Source organism: Cryptomeria japonica, chromosome 1 (assembly GCF_030272615.1).
Source record: "Cryptomeria japonica chromosome 1, Sugi_1.0, whole genome shotgun sequence".
In the NCBI taxonomy this organism is placed as follows: Eukaryota; Viridiplantae; Streptophyta; class Pinopsida; order Cupressales; family Cupressaceae; genus Cryptomeria; species Cryptomeria japonica.
The window spans coordinates 23,412,660-23,438,033 of record NC_081405.1 but is presented as its reverse complement, the minus strand read 5'-3'; the positions used below and the strand labels follow the sequence as shown (position 1 = coordinate 23,438,033).

Here is a 25,374-nt window from a genome sequence, read left to right as displayed (position 1 = left end):
AGTCATAATGAAAACTTTTTGCTTTGTTTTGGGGATTTTCTCCATTTAGACTTAACAAAAGGTAAAAGGGAAAGGGTTTTAGGAATTCTATACTACTCCTAGGAATTTAAGAGATGGTAGTGATTAGGTGAATCTAAACCATGCTTTGGTTCGCCAACTTAAACAACTAGACAAAGTGGGTGGAATCTTCAAGGGTTGCGCTTATAATTTTCATACTATGAATAATACCATCAAAATGAACAATATTTATTCAAAGTAGAGGTTAAACATCCACAAAATATGTTCAAGTTGCATAATGAACAAAAATCATCTCTTCATTAAAAGTATGAGCAATGATTTCACCAACCAATACTATCAAATCTTGCATTCATTTAACAACTTATTAAGCAAATTCTATTTTATGTTGAACAAAATATGAAACCATGCAACCACAAGATAACATAGAAATTAAAAGCAATGCAAATGAATTTTATTATCTTAGTAATCTTAAGCAACAATTTCACCAATCTCTCCCATACAAATGAGAGAAGAGGGATATATATATAGAGTTTTGAAAATGAGTGAAAGGCCCAAATCAAATAGAGATCAATGACTGAGATCAAAACACATACACCCTTAATAGGGTTTACAATAGTTATCCAACAAGAGCAAATAAAAGATTGACAAGTGTCACAAGGAGCTTTCTTCTAGAAGAATGCATCCTTATTACTTTTATGTAGTAGCATACTCAATGAACATAGACACAAGAGGATTAACCTCTTCCATTGTGACATTATCTTGAATTTGATCACGTCCAACTCATCAACATAGGTGGCAAAAGCATTCTCCCAATCCAATGCTTGTCTCTGAAAGGCATCCTTGATGGAAAAGAAGGTGGATGCCTTAATCAAATTTTGCCTAAGGATCGGTCCTATGAAAGTGGTGAAATTCTCTTGAGCTTTGATCTTCAAATTTTCCATATTCATTTCATTTTCTCGAATTGCTTCCTTTCCAAGCACATTAGTGACTATAAGGAAAATCTCATTTTGATTTTCTTTAATCAGCTCTTCAATTTTGACACCATCAACCTTAACCTTTTCTAAAACTTAATTTCTTGCTATCAATGCTCAATACCATGTGTTGAAGTCATAGATATCTCCAGCTGCAATTACTTGTCCATCTATTAATTCCTATTCAGCAATTTCTTTCATCACCTTCAAGTATGGGATTACTTTATCTTGAATATTTTGAAAATCCTCCCACATTTTTGTCATGCCTTGAATTCTAGATAGTAATGAAGAAGTTTGCCCATATGCCAATATCAACTCTTCCGCGAACATGACAACTTCATTATTGATGTTTGTCATCCATTCCTTAGTTTCTTTAGCTGTTACCTTCATCTCTTCAAAGTCTTCAATTGTTTCTTGTGAAAGAGCGAAAGGCGAGGGAACCACTACATTTCCTTGAGCAATAAGATTGATCAAATGTTGGAGATAATTTCTCAGTTGTTCACTCTCTTTCTTTAATTCTTCTTTCTTTTCTACTTCTCTCTTCAATCTTTCCTTGATTGTCTTTGAAGTCAACATGACCAAGGTTGGTGTCACCAACCCTCTTCCACTTTGAAGTGATTTTAGATTCTAGTTGTGCTCCCTTGCTAACGAACTTCATTTGAACTTTCCCTGAAAGCTTAAGCTAACATCTAGCTCCTAAAAATCATGAAAAAAATCTAAGTTAAAAAACAATAAGGGGGTTGGATGTTTGTTCCCATCCTAGAGTGCAAAGTTTGAAGAAATTTTCAAAGGTTAATTTTAACTAATGAAAATTTTGGAAATTGAAGCATTTGCCCCTAAAAAGTATAAAAAAGCAAGACGATTTGAAGTGAAACTTGTTTTGCAAGTTTGGAAAGTCTTTATTAAATCACTCCAACTTTGACCTCAAGTGTGGAAATTGGTTTTGAAATTATTTCGGAAGATGTCTTGGAAATTTGCAATTTTGAACTACTTTTTCAACACAACCAAATTTTCTCAAATTCCTTCCCTTCCAAGACTTATGCAAATTTCCTCATGCTTTTCACTTTTGTTTTAATCATCTTTCCATTTTCCTTTCAATAGTTGGGTGGATTTTATCCTTTGGCTTCGATCTTGCTTTAACTTTTTCACTTTCCTTTCTTTACCTAGGTGAATTCCCTTTTGATTTCAACCTTTGTTTTTCTTGTTTTAGTCTACCAAATTTTTCCTTCTCAACTTGGGCAAATTTCTCTTTGCCTTCCGCATTTGCTTTCACCCTTAGCCAAACTTCTCATTTATCCACCTAGGGTGGACTTCATGTGTGGATAAGAAACTTTTAAATTTTCCAAGACGAACTTCATCTTGACTTTAGAATTTTTTCTCATCTCTTTATACTTAGCCAAAATTTTGTCTTTTCCCTTCAAAAATGCCAAGACTTAACCACTTTCTTTACCCATTCCTTGGGCGGACTTTGCATGTGGTTGAGAAATTTTTCTAAGTGTTTGGGCGGAATTCATGTGTTGCCAAGACATTTTCAACAAGGCTTGGGCAGACTTTGCCATGTTTCAAGACATTTTCTACATGTGGGAGGCGGATTTTACCATGCCTTAAGACATTTTCTTACCTTCAGATGGACGGACTTGATGTTGGGTCAAAGAATTTTTCTTCTTCTTAAGGCGGAATTAACATTTGGACAAGGAATTTTGGCTATCCTTAGGCAAACTCGGTACTTGATTTCAACTTTTCTTTCAATCCACCAACACTTAGCCAAATTTTCCTTCATCTTCCTTGGGCGAATTTGCTTCTTGCTTGGGGAATTTCCTTATCACTTAACCAAATTTTCAAATTTTATTTTCTGAATTAACATTTGGACAAGGAATTTTGGCTATCCTTAGGCAAACTCGGTACTTGATTTCAACTTTTCTTTCAATCCACCAACACTTAGCCAAATTTTCCTTCATCTTCCTTGGGCAAATTTGCTTCTTGCTTAGGGAATTTCCTTATCACTTAACCAAATTTTCAAATTTTATTTTCTCCAAGGTATCAACACTTAGCCAATATTTGTATCCTCTCCTTGGGCAGACTCGCTACTTGGACAAGGAATTTCCATCGTGTTGGACGGAGTTTGCTTGTTGTCTTGCCATTTTTGGTATGTGTAGGGCAGAGTTTGCTTGTTGACAAGTCATTTTTGTTGTGTAGGGGAGAGTTTACTTGTTAACAAGTCGTTTTCTTGGTGCCTTGGGTAGAGTTCATGCATTGGCAAGCCATTCTCAACTTTTCCTTGGGAAAAGTTTACTATGGCACAAGACATTGCCTTCTCCATTTAGAAACTTTCTCTTTGGCAGAGTTTGTGCATTGGCAAGCCATTCTCAACAATTCCTTGGGCGGAGTTTGCTATGGCACAAGACATTGACTTCTCCATTTAGAAACTCTCTTTGGAGAAGTTTGTGCATTGACAAGCCATTCTCAACTTTTCCTTGGGCAGAGTTTGTGCATTGCCTTCTCCATTTAGAAACTTTCTCTTTGGCAAAGTTCGCTATGGCACAAGACATTGCCTTCTCCATTTAGAAACTCTCTTTGGCAGAGTTCGCTATGGCACAAGACATTGCCTTCTTCGTTTAGAAACTTTATCTTTGCCATAAACACTTAATGGATTTTCTTGCTCATCACCATCTTTGTTTAGAACTTCTAGATCAACACCTTGTCTGGAGATTTTTCCCTTGCTTTTCATACTTGGAGATACAAACTTTTCATTTCAAAGACAAGAACCTCATTGCCATGATCTAAATGACCCAATCCTAGGTCAACTTTCAAAAAAGCTAAAAAAACAAAAAAGCAAAAAGCAAAAAAGTTGCTTCCCAAATTGGTCTCAGAGTGCCAAAAATGAAAAAGCAAAAGGCAAAAAACCGATTTCCACAAAAATAGGAAGTTGTCAGAATTAGCCCTAAGCAGTTGCATTTTCCGTCCTTTGGCTTACCTTAACACTTTTGAGATGTCAAAATGCCCATTTGATCATGATTGGTCCAATTGCCCAAAGGATTTTTTTTAAAAACTCTTTGAAAACCCCTAACTCTAGACTTGCAAAGATTGGTGACTCAAACACTACCCTAAAAAGCGAAAAAAAGGGGGGTCCCCATTTGCAATGGGGCAATGTGTGAAAACGTCAAAACAGGTCCTTAAAAAGTGAATTCTTTTCCTCTAGGCCCTAAGTTGGTCTTTCGGTATGGACTCAAATTCACAAGTATTTAGTCTTTAGTTCTGAACTATTAAATTTCTGAAATTTACATAGTATATCACCAGCTATTAATAAAAACCGAATTATGAATACAAAATACAATCCAAAATATAGTAAATTATTGGATATCCATAAAATTTCTAAACAAATTATAGGGGTGCAATTTTGTTCCCTCATAGCCTTCATCTTTAACTACATATCCATTTTGAATGTCATCTTCAATACACAATGGAACCTTGTCAAAAATAAAATTGAAAAAAAATTATCTTCATCTAGATGACTTCACATTAAGACTCCTTAATTAAATGTTCCATAATCAGATGTAATCAGCTTGAACAATCTTCGTTGCAACATACTGTGCCAAAAAGCCATATCCATGACAATAGAGTGCTTCTATTTCGACCCTGTGTCCAGCTTGAACCATGTATAAGAGCTCCTCCTTGTATTTCATTTGATTCTGATATTAATCAATCAAGTTAATCCTCCACTTCTCTGCAAGCTTTATTTCTGGGAAAAGAAAGTTTCAAAAATTTCCATTTAACAAGACCATGTTTAAAGGCCGGATACCTGCAACATCTTCGATGAAAGTAAACTTTTGGCCAACTGATGATCCCGCGGCTTCAGTTTAAGACGTGCATTTTCAGGTACAAGCTGTAGATCACTCCCTCTTAAACCTAACCACTTAACATCACAAACTGAAGAAAAATCCAGACTCATATACCAGGGCTCCGCATTTCATTAAATTTCAAGTAATGACAATGACAGTACTTGAGCTTAAATGTCAAATTACCATATTTGGATGCTTCCAGCCCCATGGCTATACTCCCAAACTTGTATGTGCATACAATTGCCAAGCCAGCCGGATTCCTCCAATTAAACAACATACTGTGAGTTGACTCAGCTTGACTAGCAAAAACACTAGTGAAATTGAGTCTGATAAATCATACCAATCAACCAATGCCAAAATAAGAAGATTGGGAAAACTTCTGCTCAGTCGATGGAGAAGAATCCTGTTCCAAATCAAAAAGCTTACCCAAAAATCAGGAAACATAAAAAAGGAACAAAAACCATACAATTTTTATCAATTTCAAAATAAACCAACCGAGTTGCACTTGAGCTTCCCTTTAAAGTAAAAGCCATTTACATAGTATCTTTGAAGTTTCATTGCTTATGAAAAAGTAACGACCACAAAACAGAGAATAAACCCTCAAGAAAGGAACACCAAAAACAAAGAACAATCAATCCACATACAAAAAAGTAATTTGTTAACTAAATACTTGTGATAATAAGATTCAACATGCTGACTAATGTCGTCAATGGCAAAGAATCTTAAGAAATGAAGCAACTCATATTGGGAAATTAGCTGATAAACATTTATGTTCTGTCATGCACAAACTCTTAAAAGTAAAACATAAGTAATGGATGCCAAAAAGATCGCATCTTATAACTGCTTTAGATATTGCAAACAGGGACTCACTTGGGAGATTGCTTATAAGACCAAAACATACGTGTTCTCTTTCTCTAGTGAACAAATGACCATTATGTATTGGCATGCTTTCCTTTATATTATTGCTCTGCATTGTGGAAATCAACGGGCTTTAGCCTTGCTCCTGTGAGGCTCTCGTATGGATTTAGCTTCTAGTTTTAGTCTACATTCTTTTGAAGAGACCTTAGTTTTTATTTTAAGCATCATTTATTTGGCCAACAAATCATCTGATTAAACAGTTATGGGTGGAATTCTTGAGCTATCTTAAGTCTTTCATTTAGTCAGCAACTGCTTAATGCAGTATTTCTGTAATCTTTTCTTCATACTAGTATTAACTGCGATCTCAAAAGATATCCAGGGGGGGTAACATTCTAAATTGCTAGAACACTGGTATGTTATTACATTTATGCATAAGCAATATAAACTAAGTTGCCCATTCGGGTATGGGTAGGTACAGCAAAAAAGAAAATTTCCTTGGGTTCGGGTACGGGTACGTCCATGTGTGTAAGATATATATATATATATATATATATATATTTATAATAATATTATAATATGTTTCAATATTTTATAAAGTTAAACATAAAACAAAATAAATAATAAAATATGTTTAAAATTTAATTTAAAATATTATAAATAATAATAGATTTATAATATTAATTTAAATTAAATATTTTAAAATGTTAAATTTTAACATATTAAATTTAACAAATTACCAAATAAAATGATTTAAAACATAAAGTATAAATAAAATAAATTTTATTTGAAAAAGAAAAAATAAAAAATAAAAACAAGAAACTTTGTAGAGTCAATAAAATAAAAATAAATTTTATTTGGAATCTTCCATTTTGGGTTGTTGGGACACATGTAGCATCTATGAGACTTATTGCAGATGTCATAAGATTCTATGACAAAATATTGCTATTTTGGACCCTAGGTGCCCATACAAGTGAGATGCCTTATGACAGTTGTAATAGCATCTTTAAGTGGCTATTTTGGGCTGCATGATGATGGTTTCTAGTTGGAGGCATTGGGTTTTTCTTATGGGCTTCATATCACTTGAAGAACTCATTTGTGTATATAACAAGTGGCTTGAAGAGAGTCTTCATCGAGTTTTGTTCAGCCTTTTGAAGTGAAGGTATCTAGGTGCTGCCGGACTCTACAGAGGTTTAAAGAAAAGTGTATTGTTGCATAATCTTCATGGATTAGTAATATACTTGCCTCTCTATGGTGGAGTTTTTTCCTGCAAGGGTTTCTCTACATAAATCTTGCGTTGTGAGATGTTCTTCTTGTGTTTCTAATTTGTGCTTCCTTGTTTCTGCTATCTTATGGTGAAGTAATGTTCATTTCTATAATGTTTTATGTTATCTAAGATAGGCTTATTAAACATGTCAGAGTGGTTGGTTTGGTATAACAAAGAAGATGAATATCTCCATGGTTTACTGTATAAGACACCTTAATTTTCAAATTTGCATACAATCACATATTTTCATTTGGCGTAGTCTAAGCTTTAAATCTCATCAATGATTTTATTGGATTAGAGATTGAATAAATTTCCAGAAATTTCCAATAGTAAGGGCAGGAAAAGAGATACAATCAACAATCGATGGTATCTTCTATGGAGACTTAAGCCCTACAATTTTGACCACAAGTGACCTAGGTCCAAGACCATGACGTGTCCAATGTATTACTGCACGAGATTGGTGCAAAATTTCAAGATAGTGCACTCCATTCAATCTTCTCCAACTTTCTTACTTGCTGAAATTGTTGGTGTGCTATCTAGTAGAGCGCTGAGTAACGTCTGGAAACAGCTGCCACTGATCTTCGTGGTACTACTGTAATGTCCCCTTCTTGCACCTAGTCAGTTGTGCCTCCCGTTAGCCTATTCTTGAGCTCCCATAGGCTATTCGGAGTTGGTTAGGGGACTCAAAGTTCTATGGAGAGCTTGAGCATGCAGTTTCATTGTGTTTTGACATCATTTCTATTTTTATCATGCAATTTTTAGTAAGTGCTATTTTGGGTACTTAGCCTCGATTTCAGTTCCAGCTACACTTTTGCGAGTGTTTTCTTCTTCAGTGTTGTCATGAAGTTTTTAGGTGATGGAAAATAATGTTTTATATTACTCACTTAAGTGTTTGAAAAAGTGACTTTAATATTTTCACTGAATGATTTAATAAAACATGTCCCAAAAGGGGACACCTAGTTGACGAGACATAACTATTGTGTTTAAGAAGTCATTTGGGGGCCTTTTCTGAAAATTGTCCTAATTTCTCCCTCCAAGTCTATATATTTGGATTTTGGCTCTAACTCATTCATTAGGATTTAGCACACATAACAAGATGTTGAAATGAACCTGGAGAGTTCTCCTTGGGATTGCCAAGGACAAAAACCCTCTACAGTTGGTCTGGTTTTGGTGGTGAAAGATCCACCCTAGCTGGTTGTTGGTTTTCAATCAAAGAATACTTCTATTTTCAGAGTTTTGGTGAAGCGGGTTTTGGTGAGATGAAAATTTATTAGGATTTTTTAGTTGCTTTCAGGTTTTTGGAGTGGATTGTTGGTATTTTGGTGGCTGTTTGTTTTTTGTGAGTTTTGATGGAATACCTAGGTCTGGCCGTACCATTTCGGCTACACAAAGAATCATATTTTGCACATAATTCAAGAAGTTGTTTCTAGCTTATGGGTATTGGTTTCTTCTTTTCCTAGCAGCCTAGCGATGCAAATCCATATATCATTTTCCATGTTTGATGCACATTTTATTTTTTATGTGAAAATCGCCCCTATGGAGGTAGCGCCCATCTTGGTATTGGCACATGGGAGTTTGTAGAGGCATACCTGCCTTCTTTGGTCTGCAAAATCATCTTGTTTTGAAGTGTCTAGGCTTTCCAAATAAATCTGGAAGAGTTCATAACCGTTCATGGCCAAGGGAAATGATTATCATCAATTTATGTGAAGCATGAGTTTGGTGCCCAGGATGCTATAGCAGGGTGTCCAGTGGTATTTTCAGAAGTTGGGAAGATCAAATAATCATTTAAGATTACTCCTCAAGTCTGCAAGTTGATTTGGTGTTGAAAGATTGCTGGAGAAGGCTCGAAATACATCCCATTGACCATGTTTGGAGCAAGAAATAGACCCCAAGCTATCATGTGTTGCTGGTTATAATTATCAGTCAAATTTGCATTCTACGGGTCTGCAATATCTATAATTAATCTACTTTTGGTGTTATGTAATATGGTTTGATGAGACGATAGACATCTTAGTGATTCTATGCACTTGTTCTTTCATTATGCTATGTGTTGAATGTTCTAAATGTCATTACAATGAGCACCTGAATGAAATCTGTAAACAATAAAGAACAGTTGGTGTGAATAAGGTTTTGAAACTAGTAAGGTATTGTACCCAAAGAAACGGACTCGACAAGGCCGACTCAGACTCATACTCGGGACTCGGCGTCAGACTCGGCTCCAAACTCGGTTGGACTCGGGAAAGTGAAAAACTAAGAAATTTAGAGATTTTTAAAGATTTAAAACTTGTTTCAGGCACCCTTTATTGAATACACCTTAAAGACACAATAACATCATCAAACTCTACTCATTTGATTACATACACAACTATACATCAATCACATAAGCATAAACGCAAATTGTAGCTGAAGGAAATAACAAACATAGATATATAAATATTGTCAAATGTATACAATATTACAAAACTCATGGAATAAAAAATCCATGTCATCATATGATCATCATCAAATGTTTCATACAATTACCAAAGGTAAATACAACTACAAGCCTATGGCTCAGAGGAGCCTGCACCCTCCGGCCCCGGCCCCGGCCCCGGCTCCGGCCCCCTGCGAAGGCGTCTAAGGTAGGTCCTGGATGATTCGACAGCCATAGCCGCTCCCCGTGACACCATGCCATGCTCACCAACATCAGGAACATCCGTGTCACTATCTGCCTCTAAATCTCCTGTCTGTGCTCGTTCTCTCCGCTCCTCCTCTGCCATGGCTACAATCTCAACCTCTATATCTACCTGGTCGATCCAATCAGTGTCAGACTCGAAGCTTGAATTTTCCCTACTTCTATCGACGCAGTTTCCCCCCATATTTTTTGACGGGGGTTTGGGGGCAGCGCCCCCAAGGTGGGGTCAAGGGGCAACGCCCCTTGCGCGCTCCATGTCGCGATACAGGGGGGGGTCGAGGGGCAGCGCCCCGCGAGGCCAAAAAAACTTATTATTTAATAAAGGTGTCGGGTGTTATTTTTCTATTGGCTGACATGTTGTAACCCTAATTTTTCTCATTCTCAGGCGAAGGTTGTAGTGAACAAAAACGATACCATTCATTTAAAAAAAACTTTTTAAAATGTTTTTTTTTTGTCATTTTAGTAACCCAGCCAGTAGCTAAGTTTGAGGCTTGGGACTCGCCGAGTTTGGCGAGTTTGAGCCAAACTCACCAACTCGGCGAGTCTGGCGAGTTTCGGACGAGTCTGAGTCCGAGCCCCAGAGACTCGGTGAGCATGACTCGGACTCGGACTCGCCGAGTTTAGGCGAGTCCGGGCGAGTCCCGTTTCTCTGATTGTACCTTGTGTTTTCACCAGTACCTAGGAGGGGGCTTATTCACATGACTTAAGTTTACTTAGGTCCTAGGTGGCATTCTAGAAGGTTGGTTAGTTGTCACATGATCTTATCTTATCACATGACAACTACTTATGTAAGTCAACACTTTAGTTGTCACATTGTATAGAATTATGACACATGTCAACATCTTGTCTGATCCTTCATCTCCCCTTCCCTTTATATCCTAGGCTTCTCATGTACATTGTCATGTCCATTATCATATTCAAGCAAGCTAATCTTGCCATTCTCTCTTGTGGAAGTTATTTTGGTCTTGTAGGGATTCCCGGAGGTGTTGTGGTGTCACATATTGACTCCAACATGGTATCGGAGCTCTAGATCTAAAGACTTTTTCCCAAATCTGAGAATTTTTTTTGGGCATTGTGTTATTGTTGGGTGCAGTTTGAAGCGAAAAGGACACCATGGTCGAGTCCAAAAAAGCCAAAAGCCCTTATTTTCATATAAGGCACTTCATTTTTGGACAAAATTGTTTTCGAGGCAAAAAAATTTGCCCGAACAGGCCATATGGTCCCCTGAGCATGCAAGGTACATTAATTTTATATTCATAGAAAATAAAAATCATTTACTATTTCTCTACACATTTTAATTAATCAAGTGTCAATTTATTTTTTATATGGGCAAAATTTTATCTATACATATGTTCAGCATTTTTGGTTGGCCTAAATGGCACCTTTATTGTTGCATGGTCATATATCCGTCATTGCAGGTCAACGCACCGTTTTGGGAGGAGGCTTTATTAATCTAACTGGCACATTCATTCCTCAAGTCAGTGGTCACTATCCTCTAATCAAATCTACACCTCATTTTGGTTCCACATTTTTATTACCAACCAGTGGTCATGTTGATGTGTGTTTTAGGCACATAACATTCAAAATAAAATACCAAAGCACTTTACCCTCTCTTGAACAAAATCACCTCAGATGCTAAGGGTAAGATCAACTAAAATGATTCCAAGGTTTATACATATCAGGTCTTGACGAGTGGGTAACTCAATGGTCAATGTGAATTGTTGTTTTCACTTGGGGACTTACACAAATGTTCGAATTAACTTCATAGATCACGGATAGGGAATGGGTGTGCTGATAACTTAGGATATGGCAATGTAGCTATGGACTTAAGACTTACTAAAAAATGGGCAAAAGGAATAGGGTTTAGGAAATCTATTCTAAGCCTAGAAATGTAGGAAATGATGAACAAATTTAGTGGAATCAAACTAGGCAAGGTCTCACAAACAGGTTTTGACACGAGCTTAGTGCAATCATCTAAGGTATACTTCATAGATTTTCAAACCATTACCATCAAGCATTGAGACCATCCAAGTTGATACATAACAATGGATATGTAATAATCGAAGTTAAGTTTGCGTGAATTTTCAGTTGACCACACAAGGCACACTTACCAACAGCAAGAGGCTAGTGGTATGGATTAAGGATTCCACACAAATATAATCAACAAATCTTCCACTCAATCTAATAAACATGAAAACAAATTCTAATCTAACTTGGAGGAATTGAGAACCACGAATGCAAGACATCATTTGAAAGACAAAATTACCATCAAGTCGAACAATGATTTATATTCAAATAGCTGCAGCATATACCAACAATTCTACAAAAACTCTCTTACAAATGAGAGACAATGAGGTATATATAGAGTCTCATACAAAATGGATGGTCAAGATTAAAACTAAATCAAGGGCCAAGATCATGCCAACAAAACCCTAGAATTGCCCTAATTAGGGTTTACATCAAAAATGGTGCCACCAACATATGGCCCAATAGAAAGATACCTAGTCATCAAATAGGGAATCTTTTAGAAGATTCCTCCTTGCATCTCTCTCTCTCCTAGAATACTCCAAGAATCTAGCCAATACATAATCTAACTCCTCCATGGAAATGCTAGGTAAGGTATCCTGTTGTAAATTAATCACGTCCAACGCATCTAAGCAAGCATCCAAAGTGTTCTCCCAATCTGGCACGAGCTTCTGTGAACTATGAACATGAATCAACAAAGAGACCAAATCATCCATTTGACTCTTCTTCAAAGAGTCCAACTGACAAAAATACTTAAGTTTCATCTTGTCTCTTAATTCGGCTAAGTGTAAGCCACTAGCATCACTAACATTAACCCCCAATAACTCCTCTATTGAGGCAAGGATCTTCAATTGAATATCATGAATTGATCCTTCCATCTCTGCACAACTCAGTTGTGTGCTCTCATAAGTTGATTTCTTCATGGCTAATGAACAATACCAGCCATGGAAATCGTATCTATCTCCATTGTGCACAACATTCTCCATAACCAATGTGGACTTAGGAACCTTTTTCAAAGCCCTGAGGCGTGGAATAGTCTTTTCCTGAATAGGCCTGAATTCTTCCCAAACTCCTCCAAAATACTGGATTTTGAACATGAGCCATGTTGTCCTGTCAAATGCTTGGACAAACTGAGTAAGGAAATCATCCACCTGTCTCTTTGTATTCTCAATCCATTTCTCCACCTCCGAGAGTGTATCTCTCACTGCCTCATAATGTGAATGTAGTCCACGGTCAACTGCAATAGGGGAAATAAGGGTGGGATTCTCACGCCTTATCCTTGCAATGTACTCTCTAAGTCTGATATTCTCTTCTTTGTACTTCTCCTTTTCTTCAATCTCTCTATCTAATCCCATATTGATTGCCCTAAGGTTGTCACCAACCTCTTGAAATTCCTATTCTCTTGTAGTACGGCCAAGGGCAACTGAAGTAATCTGGAAATCCATGGGCGTAGCAATGTCAGTCGTCACACCTGCAATGGGAACAGCCACCTGCGCAATCCGCATTCCTGTCTCATCTATAGCTATGTGTGACAAAATCTCAGCTCTCTTAGGCTCTGGCTCCTTATTGCTCCTAGCTAAGTAGTCATCAATGTCATCAATAGGCCGTGCCTCTATCATTTTCTTACTTTTCTCCATACTCTTCATCAGCCAATCAGGAATAGCAGCCATCTCCATACAATCATCGAGATACATATCTTGATCAAGCTCTCTCAATGCCAAGATAACATCGTCATCATCATCAAGATTATTCCTAGTCAAATCATATACATTCTTGCCCAAACTAACCTCCAAAAGGACAGTAGGGGATCCCGGTTGATCATCATCCTCATTAGGTGGAACAGATGTCGCTATGGCGTGTAAATCCTGAATATTCTCTAGTAATATCACTATGTTGGAACATTGATCGAACTCCCTGTTCTATTCTAGCATTTCAACTTCCTTAATTGATGAGACACTGAGAGGTGGTGAAGGAATGATAGGCGAAGGAATGGTAGTCTTTTGTTTCTTGACCTCCTCAATCTTCTTCCCTCTAGCCTTGACTTCTCCTGGTGTGTTCTTCCTTCGCTTGGGAGCTTGACTCTCCTCATCCGCATGAATCCTGACATCACTGATAGTCCTTTGATCATCCTCGGAAGCGGAGTCCTCCTGTTTCATATTTTCATAAGTGAAAGAGACACCCATATCAACTAACTTGTTCATCTGAATATCTACCCGTGCTCGGGAGAAACTCAAGACCTCTCTCATCAATACACTCAAATCTATTTCTTTTGATTCTGACCAGTTAGGCAATAGAATCGCCTTCTTCATTTCATTTTCATGTTGTGGATGCATATGATCCCTGTCATCTAACACTTGGTTAGGAATGAGAAAAAGTCCACACTTCCTCATGAAATCCACTGACATCCTAGACCACATTTGTCTCTTCACTACCTGCTCGTCCATCAGGTTGGCCCAATAATCTTCTATGTCTACCTTGTAGATGAACTTCTCTCTCCTGATCCTTCCAACTTTCTTATCTGGATCAAACCTTTCTCTTTTCTTGTATGTTGCAAATCGATAGAATGCAAGCTCCTCACTTGCTGTGTTGGCTGCTAAGGCAGACTGACAAACCTCCAATGTTTTCCCAACTGAAATAGGAAATGTCATGCCCGTCCTATGCTTCTCTTTCTAAATGGAATCAAACTCCAGAAGCTGTCTCACCACTTCCAACAAGATCACTCTGTCAGAAGGATATAGGAAGCCTGTAGGGTTCAGATTGAAATCCATGAATCCTAAGGTATGTGAACGTGGGAAACTGAATATACCACGATCCATATTTCTCTATCAGCTCTGTTGCCTCCTTGGACAACCCCCTGTGGACTCCACCTTGCAGCATCCATGTGATGTACATTGTGAATACATCATTCACTCTCTGATAATCTTCAATTATATACATGTTTAGTTGTGGATAGCACTCATAACTCCTGAATTGTCCTTGTCCATTCTCGACTTCACCTCTACAAATCAATCATTTGTATGTAACAAATCGTGCAAGCAGGTACACCAAATAGGAAGTCATGGCGAATGACTTAGACCGCTCCACATTCCTCAGCTGAAAGTCTAGATTGTCGCTTATGATTCTAGACCAATTTATTAATCTTCCTTTTAGACAATCCTAGATGAAATAGAACATCCATCGATCATATATTGCACCCTGCGGCATCCCCATCACTTGGTTAAGCAGGAATACTAAATCACTATATTCCTCTTTGAAGTCTGTGCACATGAGTGTCTTGGGTGCCTTAGAATGATGAGCCCTAGGCTCGATCATCCACTCCTTATTCACCACGGTCTTGCACACATCCACTTTCTTCTTATATCGGTCTTCATATTCATCTTTAGTTATATCCTTCATGTCTGCTCCACGTGGAATTCCAAACACCTTAGCAATCTCATCCTCGGCAAGGTAGGCAATGACGGCACCCTTAGGAGTCTTGATCATTCGGGAGTGAGGATCATAACATCGTGCACACTCCAGGATAAGCTCACTGCACTGTATGGATTGTGGAAATTCAACGGCCTGATAAATGCCACTCTTCATAATGTTCACATAGGCTGGGGAAGGAATTTGGCTTCCAATTCCGAACATAAGATGTTGCATCTAGTTCATGATCAGGAAATGTACATTCGTGTCTGTAATCTCCTTTCATCTGGATGACATCTTGGATTTTGGATAGAATCCAGTCTCAAGTATCTTCTGTTGTTCTCTCCTTTCCTTGAGTCCAGACTTCGACATCGCACCTGTACGAAGCTTGAAGTTAGAACTTAGGAAAATAAATAATATTCTTGACAAAATTCCTGATTTCTTAATGATTTAGACTAGTTTGGGTATGGAAATCGGGAAAATAATCCACACTCTTGATAGATTTCAACAATTGAATACAAAATGTGACAAGGTTAGGGTATAAAACCCTCATTAAGTTCATCAAAATCAATAACTTTCAGACCAAAGTCTGAAAACACCTCCTTATACTTAGAAATTATGTTCAAATTAGAGTGCAAAGGAGTATATCGGATCAACAATGACTAAGGAAAAGGTGTGAAAGGCTATGTTTTACTTTTCACACAAAACCAAATCTGAAGACACCTTCCGAAGTCAACAATGGCTGCCAGCAAATCTGAAGACAACCTGCAACTTCACAAATTAATCTCTAAAAAACACATTGCAATCACCCAAATATGCACAAACTTGATGAAAATCAATTTTGATGATGAAAGCAATCATATCCGGGAATGTAGGTATGGCTGGTAAAAGTTTAATTTTCTGAGGACAAGTCTTAAAATGAATTACTTCATACTTACCAGCACTTTGTAAAGTGATTAAAATCCCTGAAAATGATCGATAGATGACAAAGGAATGGACTCCAAGCAAAATCGCCAAAGGTGACAGGTGGCTGGAAATGAAAATCTCTGAGGACAGCAGCCAATAATGGAATTTGCAGACCTGCAACAGCTCTGAATAACTCTGAAAATGGACTGAAAATGACCTCCAATCAGCCTCTAGACAAAATCGCCCAAGGCACGAATGAACTGAAAATGCAATGTAGGTTTGAAAACGAATTTTCCAGCCAGCATGAAGGTGCAATATCTCAGCAATGGAGAGAAAACTTCAAGTCTGAAACACCAATCAGCAAGCTTACAAAAATGGCAGCACCATCCAAGGAGAAAAATCGCCAAAGATTGGAGGTGAAAACCTCCCAAACACAAAATCGCCCTTCTCTCCAAAATTGCCAACTTCACCAAAAAAATCGCCCTAGTCTGAAAAATCATGGCAAATAACATCAATGGTAGCCACCAAGAAAATCGCCTTGCTGGAAATGGAGGAAAAAATGCCAATGAAACTAATCTTCAATCGTCACTTGGACACTTCACCAAAAATCGCCCGCTGGAGGAAAAATCACCCTTGCATGAATACACTCGGCAAATATAATGATAAAATAATGTTGGGATCTCCTCCTTTAAACTTGCTTTCACCATCAACTTTCACCACACAAGCAATGTGGGATAAAAACTTGCTCTTATACTTGCCTAGCAAAAATCGATTTGCTTCTAGAAGGTTAAAATCATTAAATGTTCATTGCAAATCATTAATTGTTTTTTTATTTATTTTAAATAATCATTGCTTTTCATCAAAAAACAATTAAATGAGGCTCATTTATTAAAATATTTCAAAATTTAAATTAAATGGCCAATTGGGGAAAATCGATTTAGGTAGGGATTAAAAAATTCCATTAAAAATCATTAAAAAACGTCAAAATTGTCCCCTTAGGGAAAATCAATCCCAGTAGGAATAAATATCCCTATCAAAATTCATCAACGTGCACAAAATTGGGGTTCAGGGGAAAATTGATCTTAGTTTGGAATGAAAATTCCACTTAAAACTTTGTCATTCAACACAAAAATGCCCCTGGTGGAAAATAGACCCTAGTCTAGACATTCATCCGGACTCGAAAATATTAAAATAACTCTCAATGGAAAATCGTCTTGGGTCTGGAATGAATATCCGCACAAAAATCCTCAAAATCTTGTCACAAAAGGCCTAGTGGAAAATCGATCCAGGTGTGGAGTCATCACAAACGTCATCCGCAACCTTATCCATACTCCCAGTGGAAAAAAGAGGGTAGTCAAGACAAAATCCTAACACTTAGTCAAAGTTATACCATCCTGGGGAAAAACGACCCTAATATGGATTCTCAATGGTGGAAAAATGGGGCAAGTCTCGATTTCACGGGAAATCCATGTCCAATCTGGATTTTGAGTGGGAGAAAATCATGGGTAGTCAAGAATATGAGAAAAGCACCTCTAGTGTGGAATTTTGACCTTTTAACCCTTAGAATATGGATTTTCATCCGGAAAAAGATGATTTTTCCACTCAAAATCACTAGGAAACTCAAACTCAATAAAACTCATCTAGACTTATGCAAATTTGCCAAAATTTTGAGCGAAAAATAAGGAAACCTATCAGGATAAAAATGCAAAATCAACTTGAATAACTTCCTAGGAGTGAGAAAACAATTCCAAAAGGTCCCGAAACACTTTAGCACTTTAAAATCACAGACATGGACGTTCAAAAACACATTAACACTCAAAAGGTCTACACTTAGACAAAATTAGAATCATTTAAAAATCTCAACTTTACATGCTTGATCCTATAACTTCAAAAACCCTAAACGACACTAGGCATGATCAAAACTCCGAGACTCGAGCACGGGAAACTCAAAATTGCCCACTAAGCTACCAAAACCCTAAACTAACCAACGCGAGAAGCGGGAAAAGAGGGGGTCCCCGTTAGCAATGGGGCGATGTGTGAAAAGGTCACAACAAGTCAGAACCCTTTGTTCACCCATATTGTCACTGCAAGCGTATTGTACTTTTGTGTGTCGTTTTGGAAGTTGATCAGCATGTTTTATTTGGTAGAGCATCTTAATTCATTTGGTCGATTTTGCATGGTCAACAAGAGGTCAATTTTCTTGGTTGGTTTATTTTCTACAACACATATTACCACCATTGGTGGAACAAATCTATTTCTGGCAGGCTTGGTTGGCGATATTATTTGTTTTGCCCAACACTTTTTAGTGTTGACTGGAGCATTCCCTCCTATGCGGCACATATCAATTTCTAGCCCATGCAATGAGTCAACCTATTTATTACTTGATCGCAATCCTTTCTATCACAACCCACAATCAACATAAGTTGTTTAGTCGCCATTTCAGATCTTACACGACATCTTGAGGCCCACAATCAATACACATATCGGCTTCATTTCATGATTAGCATTTCATTTACTTCTATAGTTTTTTATTGCCTTGATTGTTTTTTGTCTTGGCGCATTTGCCATTTCTAACAGAGAGCTTTAAGTTGGCAGACTTTTTAATGGTCGTCACATTGTCTAATCTGTGGAGGTGACCTATAACATTGGTCAAGTGATCTTCCTTTTCTACAGGGGTCATGTGTATTCTGCAAGTTAACAGCTCCATCAAACCTTCGTACAAGTGCTTTACTTTTTTGCAAGCCTAACTTTTATCTTTTATCAACGTATAATATTTATGGTAGTTTGAGATAAATGTATTTACCTACGTTACCAGGAGACGCGTCTTCTACCCCTTGAGATGTGTACTAGAGATGAAGACGCGTCTCCGGTATCGGAAACGTCTTTGAAAACTTCCCGATGCACAAGCCATTTAGATTGGCTATGGTACCAGCAATATAAGCAATTTTAATTTCAACTTTTGTTCAATTTCAAATTTAACGTTAAACTTTGCCACTGTTCTTGTTTTCAAAGTTCTATGTCATGATATTTTCTAGAAATTATTAAATTATATTTTTTAAAAATTGGTGCCCTAAAGTACCCTGGTCTCCTATTTTTGAAAATTAGTCGTACCAGTACCAGTACCAATCTCCAAGTACCCCTCGTCTCCCGGAAACCTTGGTATTTACCTTGTGCAGTGCCTTCTCCACTTGCTATGTTCAGCAATCAATTTACTATAGTCAGCATTTTTTATATGATCGAACCATTCTCAGGTTGGCTCTTTCAAATCTTTTGCTTGGTCAATTTAATTTGTACTACGCGGGTTCAACCTTTTGCAGGGTTGTTCAAATGCATGGTCAACTTACTAAGTCCTACAAAGGTTGTTTATTTGTGGACCACGTACTTTTGGCAGTAATGTGGTCAATTTTTTATTTTACTAGCAATGAGTACAATAGTTAGCACAATTTTTAAGTTGATTGGTTGGTGTAGATCTATGGTGAGCGCATCCATTGCTTGGCAACAGAAGTGTGGTTGGCCCATCGTAGAGCGCTTAAGTGCCATTTGCATGTGTCACTAACCGCCCTTCAGTTGGGCTAAGCGCATAAGCGCCTCCTCTGCCCTATATCATCGACTCAACCCTTGGTTATGTGCCCATCCGCCACCAAGGGTGGCACACTAAAAAACTTTTTGCCTAGTGCCAACTAAGGTCACATGGGTGACCAACAGCCAGCCCCTAGGGGCCTAATTCACCACCAAGAGCTTAAAATAGGCCTTTTTTCAAACTGTTGTAACTTTCTCATACAAAGGCAAAAATTTGCAAAGAAGATATTGTCAAAAAGCTGATTTTGCCAATTTCACAGTGGTATAGGTATTGTTGTGACGTTTTCACACATCGCCCCATTGCAAATGGGGACCCCCTGCTTTTTAGGTCCTCTTGCTCTTTTGGCTTTGGTTTGTTGGGTCTTTTCGTGGCAGTCTCGTCAGCCTTCTCAGTTTGCAAGTGTTTGGAGGTCAATTTGATCAAGTCTACAAGTCGTTTGAGTAAATTTGGTTGTCTGGAACCAATTTTGTCTGTTTTAGGGTTTTGTCCTTCAAACTTGGATTTAAGGCCTTTCCTTTACGGTTTTTCAAAAACTGGGCATTGCAATAAAATCAAAGCCTTTCAAGGAACCTACTAGTGAAATTTGAGCAAATTCTGAGCACTTACTATTTTTAGTAAGTTTCACTGCGTCCTAGATTGGCCTAATTTCACCAAAAATCAAACTTACTATTTTTTAGAAGTCTCTATTTTTAGTAAGTGTCATCTTGCCCCGATTTGCTCTAATTTTGACGTTTTTGAAATCCTTACTATTTATAGTAAGTTTATTTGTGGCGAGTTCTCAACAGGCAAGAATCCTGACACTGAAGATTGAGCATTCTTGAACACTTCTAAATCAGGAAAATTTTAAAAAGTAAGCTTTTGAATGAAAAATGGCTAAGTGAAGGAATCACTCCAGAAGTTGAAGGCATCAAAAATCTTCGTAAGGCAAGAAAATCTCTTCAATTCTAGATATGGCATCAAAAATCTTCCTAAGGCATTGAAATGCATGACAAAAAGAGGTGGGTGCCAGATCATAGTCATGGAGGAATTTCCTCCATGACGAGTTTTCCTCCACCTTGTGGCAATAGCACCCAAGCATGCAAGTGGGCGCCAAAACGGGGTAGTGGAGGAATTTTCCTCCACCCCCAATTTTCCTTGACAAGGGTGTTTTAGCGCCCAAGAGTTAGTGTGAGCACTCAAGTTGGGGTGTGGAGGAATTTTCCTCCACGCTAATTTCTCCTGCACCATGCCATTCCAACGCCCAAACCCAGTTCAGGGCGCCAAATAGAGAAGGTGATGGAATTTCCTCCTAGGCACAGTTTCCTCCATGCTATGAAAATTTCGCCCAAGTCAGGTGTTGGGCACCAAAACCAAGGAGGCAAGGAAAGGTTGACAAAGGGAAAACTTCCTCCTCAAGCAAGAAATTTCGCCCAAGTCCAAGTCATGAGCACTAGGTGGAGGGGGTCAAGGAAAGATACCAAGAGGCAAAATTCCTCCATGATTGTGTTTTAGCGCCCAAAGCCAATTGAGAACGCTAGGTGAGGGGGTCATGGAAAAGCAAGAAATTCAAAATTTCCTCCACACTACCAATTAGCACCTAAGCATGCATCAGAGCGTTGGACAAGGATATGGAAGGAATTTTCCTTCCAAAGGATAGATTCTTCCATAGCATCAAAGTTCCAGCGCCCAAGGTTGAAGGATGAATTCCAAGGCATGGAAATTCGAAGACAAGGATAAGAGTTGAAAAGAAAATTCCCCTGGAAAAAAATTTGAACAATCTGTTTTTGGGCATGAAAATTCATCTAAATTTCAAAATGATGACAGATTTGGCAAAGTGAGAGAATTCTCTCTCCCTTGGACCTTGGAACTCAAATTTAGAAAAAATCCTAAAAAATAGGAAATGAGGAAAAGCGATGAAAAAGCTTCCTTGGAACAAGATGAACTCAAAAGACACAAGAAATTTTTCCTGGATAGAATTTTCTCTCTCCAAGGGGTTCTCGTCAAGTGGCAACTGGGTCAGTGCATGTTGAATTGATGGAGTATCTTTTTGCATGTAGCCGTCACATGTATGGCATCATGGCTAACTCTTGCATGTTGTCGTTGCATGTGGAGATGATGGTGCATTTATGATGCAATGGGGCGATTTTTGCATGCAGGAATATACAGTGCATGTTGGGCAATTTAGTGAAGAGTGGTGCATTTAATGCATTTTAGATACCAATTGTAATGGGCTGGAATTAATTGTATATGGGCATAATGGGCATTTATTGTTGATTCCCACCTTGTTGCATCATGTGGGGGGAATCTTTTACGGAAAAACACTAATTAGGGTTTTGCATGTAGCGAAGGCATGAAGCCTGCATAAAGGGGTGACCCCCTTCATTTGTGACAGAGGGAGATTTGTATGAAATTGTTGCGATAAGTTTTTGATAATAATAGTGATGCATTGTCCTCTAATGGTGTTCACTTAAGTAATATTTCATAACTTGCATGGTTTCACCTTCCTCGCTTAGAGTAGAAGTAGTATAGTGTTTTGATTTCAATGGAGAATGTAATGGTGTTTGATGAATTTCCATGGTTCATACTTTTTGCATCTTGTTGATTATACGTTGCAGTGTAAAGTTAGCCTGAGCCACCAAATTTGTGTTGTTCAATTATGAATAGTCATTTGGATTGCACCGTGTTGGGTATTCAAATGCACTTTCTCAATGTGAAAATCCTTCAACATCCTCAGAAGATTGCACTAGTTCTTGCGAGTTGTAGTTAAACTTGGCGAAGCAGAGCTTGGTTTATTTGGAATTTGTCCACTAAAGCATTATCTATTGATATCACTACCCTTAGGAGTAGATTTAGATCCTTCTAACCCTTTCCCCTTTATTTTCAGTTCATTTCAGTTTAAGCAGAAGCATCACAAAATTGCTATATCCGATGATGGAGTTCCAGCCACAGCAAAGAAGTGAAAGAACGATCCAAACGTAAGTCCCCTTGGATTACCAACATATCACATCAAGCCAACTGAGTCAGATCCGTTGCAGATACAAACCTTGGAGTCGATTGTTTAAATTTATTGCGATCTTAGCATGCAATCGTACTTTGATCAAGAGAGAGTAAAGTGACTCTTAGGCAACTTTACTCTCTGTTAGGCACTGTCATAAAAAACACGTCAACAAGTATTTTTCAAAAAATTTGTTGTTTGGTGCCATTTTTATGATTGAAGTCAGATCTTGTTTTTGCACTTTCGAGCTTATAAATTTTTGCTCCAAACTTCAATTTTCATGATCCAAGAGACATCATGAAGGTATTCAAGAGCACTTTAGTTCTATTCATGCACTTTTTGCAACTTTATTTCCAAAATTTCATTTTGAAGCTCATTTGATACTTTTGGATACATTGTTATAAATTTGTTAAAAAGTGTCACTTTATTGTGTGCAAATGGGTTACTTGCTTGTATTATGGAGGGTAATCTATTGTTCTACTATTTATACTCTTTGATTTATCATTGATTTGCCAAAAGTTGTACTTCTAACTCCATACAACTATCACGAGTGGAAATCAAAAACAGAGATTTTATTGTTGAAATTGGCATTGCATAGAATCACATTTGTCCAAGATCCAAAACCCGTAGGAGCTACAAAAAAAAGGAAATGGTTTGATAGAAGAGATGAAGCTCTTGGTACTCTCATTATATCGATTTCTCTTGATCTTCGATATCATATTGTATCTTGTAAACATCCTAATGAAATTTGGAATACCTTACAAAGTCTCTTTGGTAAGCTAGATAAGATGAGGAAATTTAAGTTGGAGAATGAACTAATATATCTTAATCCTAGAGATTTTGACAATATCCAAGAGTCTTCACTAGGCTCAATTCTCTTGGATTGGAGTTATCTTATTGTTGGGTCGCTAATGAGGATGAATAGTTGATTCTCTCTATTCTCTGTAAACTAGGTCCTAATTATTCAGTGTTTGTTTCTACATTTTTTGCTACTATGGATGTTCTAGGTAGTGTACACAAAACGCCCTCTCTTGATGGATTTGTGGATCAGCTCACATAAGAAAAACCAAAGTTGGCACACATAGGCACATTGAAGCCTTCAAGGTTCAAGAACTTATTGCAAAAGATCCAAAACCAAAGGCTTCAAGTGGCAAAGGTAAGAAGCAAAATAAGGATCCTTAGTCTAATGAGCATGCTAAGGATTCTCCAGTCTAATGAGCATGCTAAGGAATCTCCTTCACAACACACCCCTATGTATAAGCCCTCTTCTAAAGAGGAATCATCTAAAAGGAAGTTTAAATGTGCCTATTGTAAAAGACAAGGACATGATGAGCACAGGTGTTATAATAAAAAGATTGATGAACTCATACACCACCTTTACAAGAACAACATCTATATGCCCTCATCAATGTCTCCTTCTTCAACATCACAATCAATAGTATCTTCATCAGCAAAGTTAGGAACTGCGTGAGTTTCACATGGTATTAATAAGATAAAAGGTAAGGCACTCTTGGCTTCTAAAATTCCTGCACATGGAGATGGCTTCTTGATTTACGAGCATCTCATCATGTGTCATCTTCTATGGATATGTTCTCTTCTTTTGAGCCTTGTAATTCACCTAATATTTTGATGGGTAACAACACATACATGAAGGTTTGTGGGAAAGGTTCTATTGACATGGAAGATGGAACCTTTAATGATGTACTTTGTGTACCCTCCTTGTCATCTAATCTTCTTACTGTTTATCAAATTGCTCATAGTGGACAAGGTAAATCAATTGAGTTCACTCTTGATTATGTATACATTAGGAACATAGAGACTAGAGAGATCATTGCTACAGGAATGGTTGATCATTCATCCCGGTTGTATTCCTTCTCTCATTTTGCCCCTAATGATGACAATGTTCCTTCGATTAATGTACACATCATTCCGTCAAGGGTGAATCATGTTTGTGAGGAGAAGTTTGGTCACTTGAATCTTGGAATTCTTGAGACTAGTGTTGAGCTTCCTACTCCACATCCTGCTTCTTTAGCTTTAAGTGCTTCTCTTCAATAGGTTAATCCTGATGTTTCAGATCTTGCTTTTGGAATGGGTATTTGACAGGTGTTTCAGACTTGTTTGTGGAGACTCATATTGTAGATAGTGAAACATACTTGAGGGATTTTCTCTCCTCTTTGATGATAGTTTCAGCACGAGTGTTGATTCATCTTCATTGTCTTTGGAGATTTATCAAAATTGGCATTCACTTGATTTATAATGTTTCATGGTTGACATTAATCATGATTATGTTGTGGATTATTCAAGATTGGAGTCTCCTACTTAGTTTTCAAAGACTCACATTTCAAGACTTCCTTCTTTCAATTGGACATGGAGTGGCTTCTTCATCATTCAATTGACTTGTTTCTTCCTAAGGGAAGATGTGTTGCTTGTAGGCATTGGATCATCTTTTGTTTTCAGGCATACTTCATTGACATTGGAGCTTCTTCATTATGGGGAGGATATCATGTCTCTCTCTTTCCTTCCTATGGAAAGATTCTTGATTGTATATACATGATGTATGTAGTCCTTGAGGGGTGTCATTGAATCCTCCATGCATTATCATTTGTTTGTTTCTTTTCTCTCTGTTAGAGAGGAGTTTTGTCCCAATAGGTTTTCTCCTTTTCTCCTTCTGTGAAAGATTGCATTTGCATTGTGCATGGGTACCTAACAATGCCTAGTAGTCGAGACCCATCATCATAATAATGTTGCATCTTTGCATAATAATCTACTCCCTAGGTTGCAATTAAGGGGAGTGTTGGTATGAATAAAGTATTCTACCTAGTGTTTTCACTAGTTCCTAGTAAGGGACTTATTCACATGA

The 25,374-nt window shown here is 37.7% G+C and overlaps 1 protein-coding gene across 2 annotated transcripts in view; it reads right to left on the bottom strand.

The window, feature by feature from the left end:
• Window positions 1-4,320: 4,320 nt before the first annotated feature.
• LOC131028711 (meiotic recombination protein SPO11-2) overlaps window positions 4,321-25,374 on the bottom strand; it is an 85,035-nt gene continuing 63,981 nt past the window's right edge. The window contains exons 8-11 of one of the 2 annotated variants that reach the window (XM_057959048.2): window positions 5,169-5,231; window positions 5,012-5,088; window positions 4,789-4,916; window positions 4,321-4,678 (exon numbers count right to left, since the gene is read on the bottom strand). In XM_057959048.2, the coding sequence (XP_057815031.1) occupies window positions 4,538-4,678; window positions 4,789-4,916; window positions 5,012-5,088; window positions 5,169-5,231 (409 nt within the window). In that variant the 3' untranslated portion in view covers window positions 4,321-4,537. The remainder of the gene's footprint in view (window positions 4,679-4,788; window positions 4,917-5,011; window positions 5,089-5,168; window positions 5,232-25,374) is intronic. The other variant, XR_009102640.2, reaches the window with a different exon arrangement.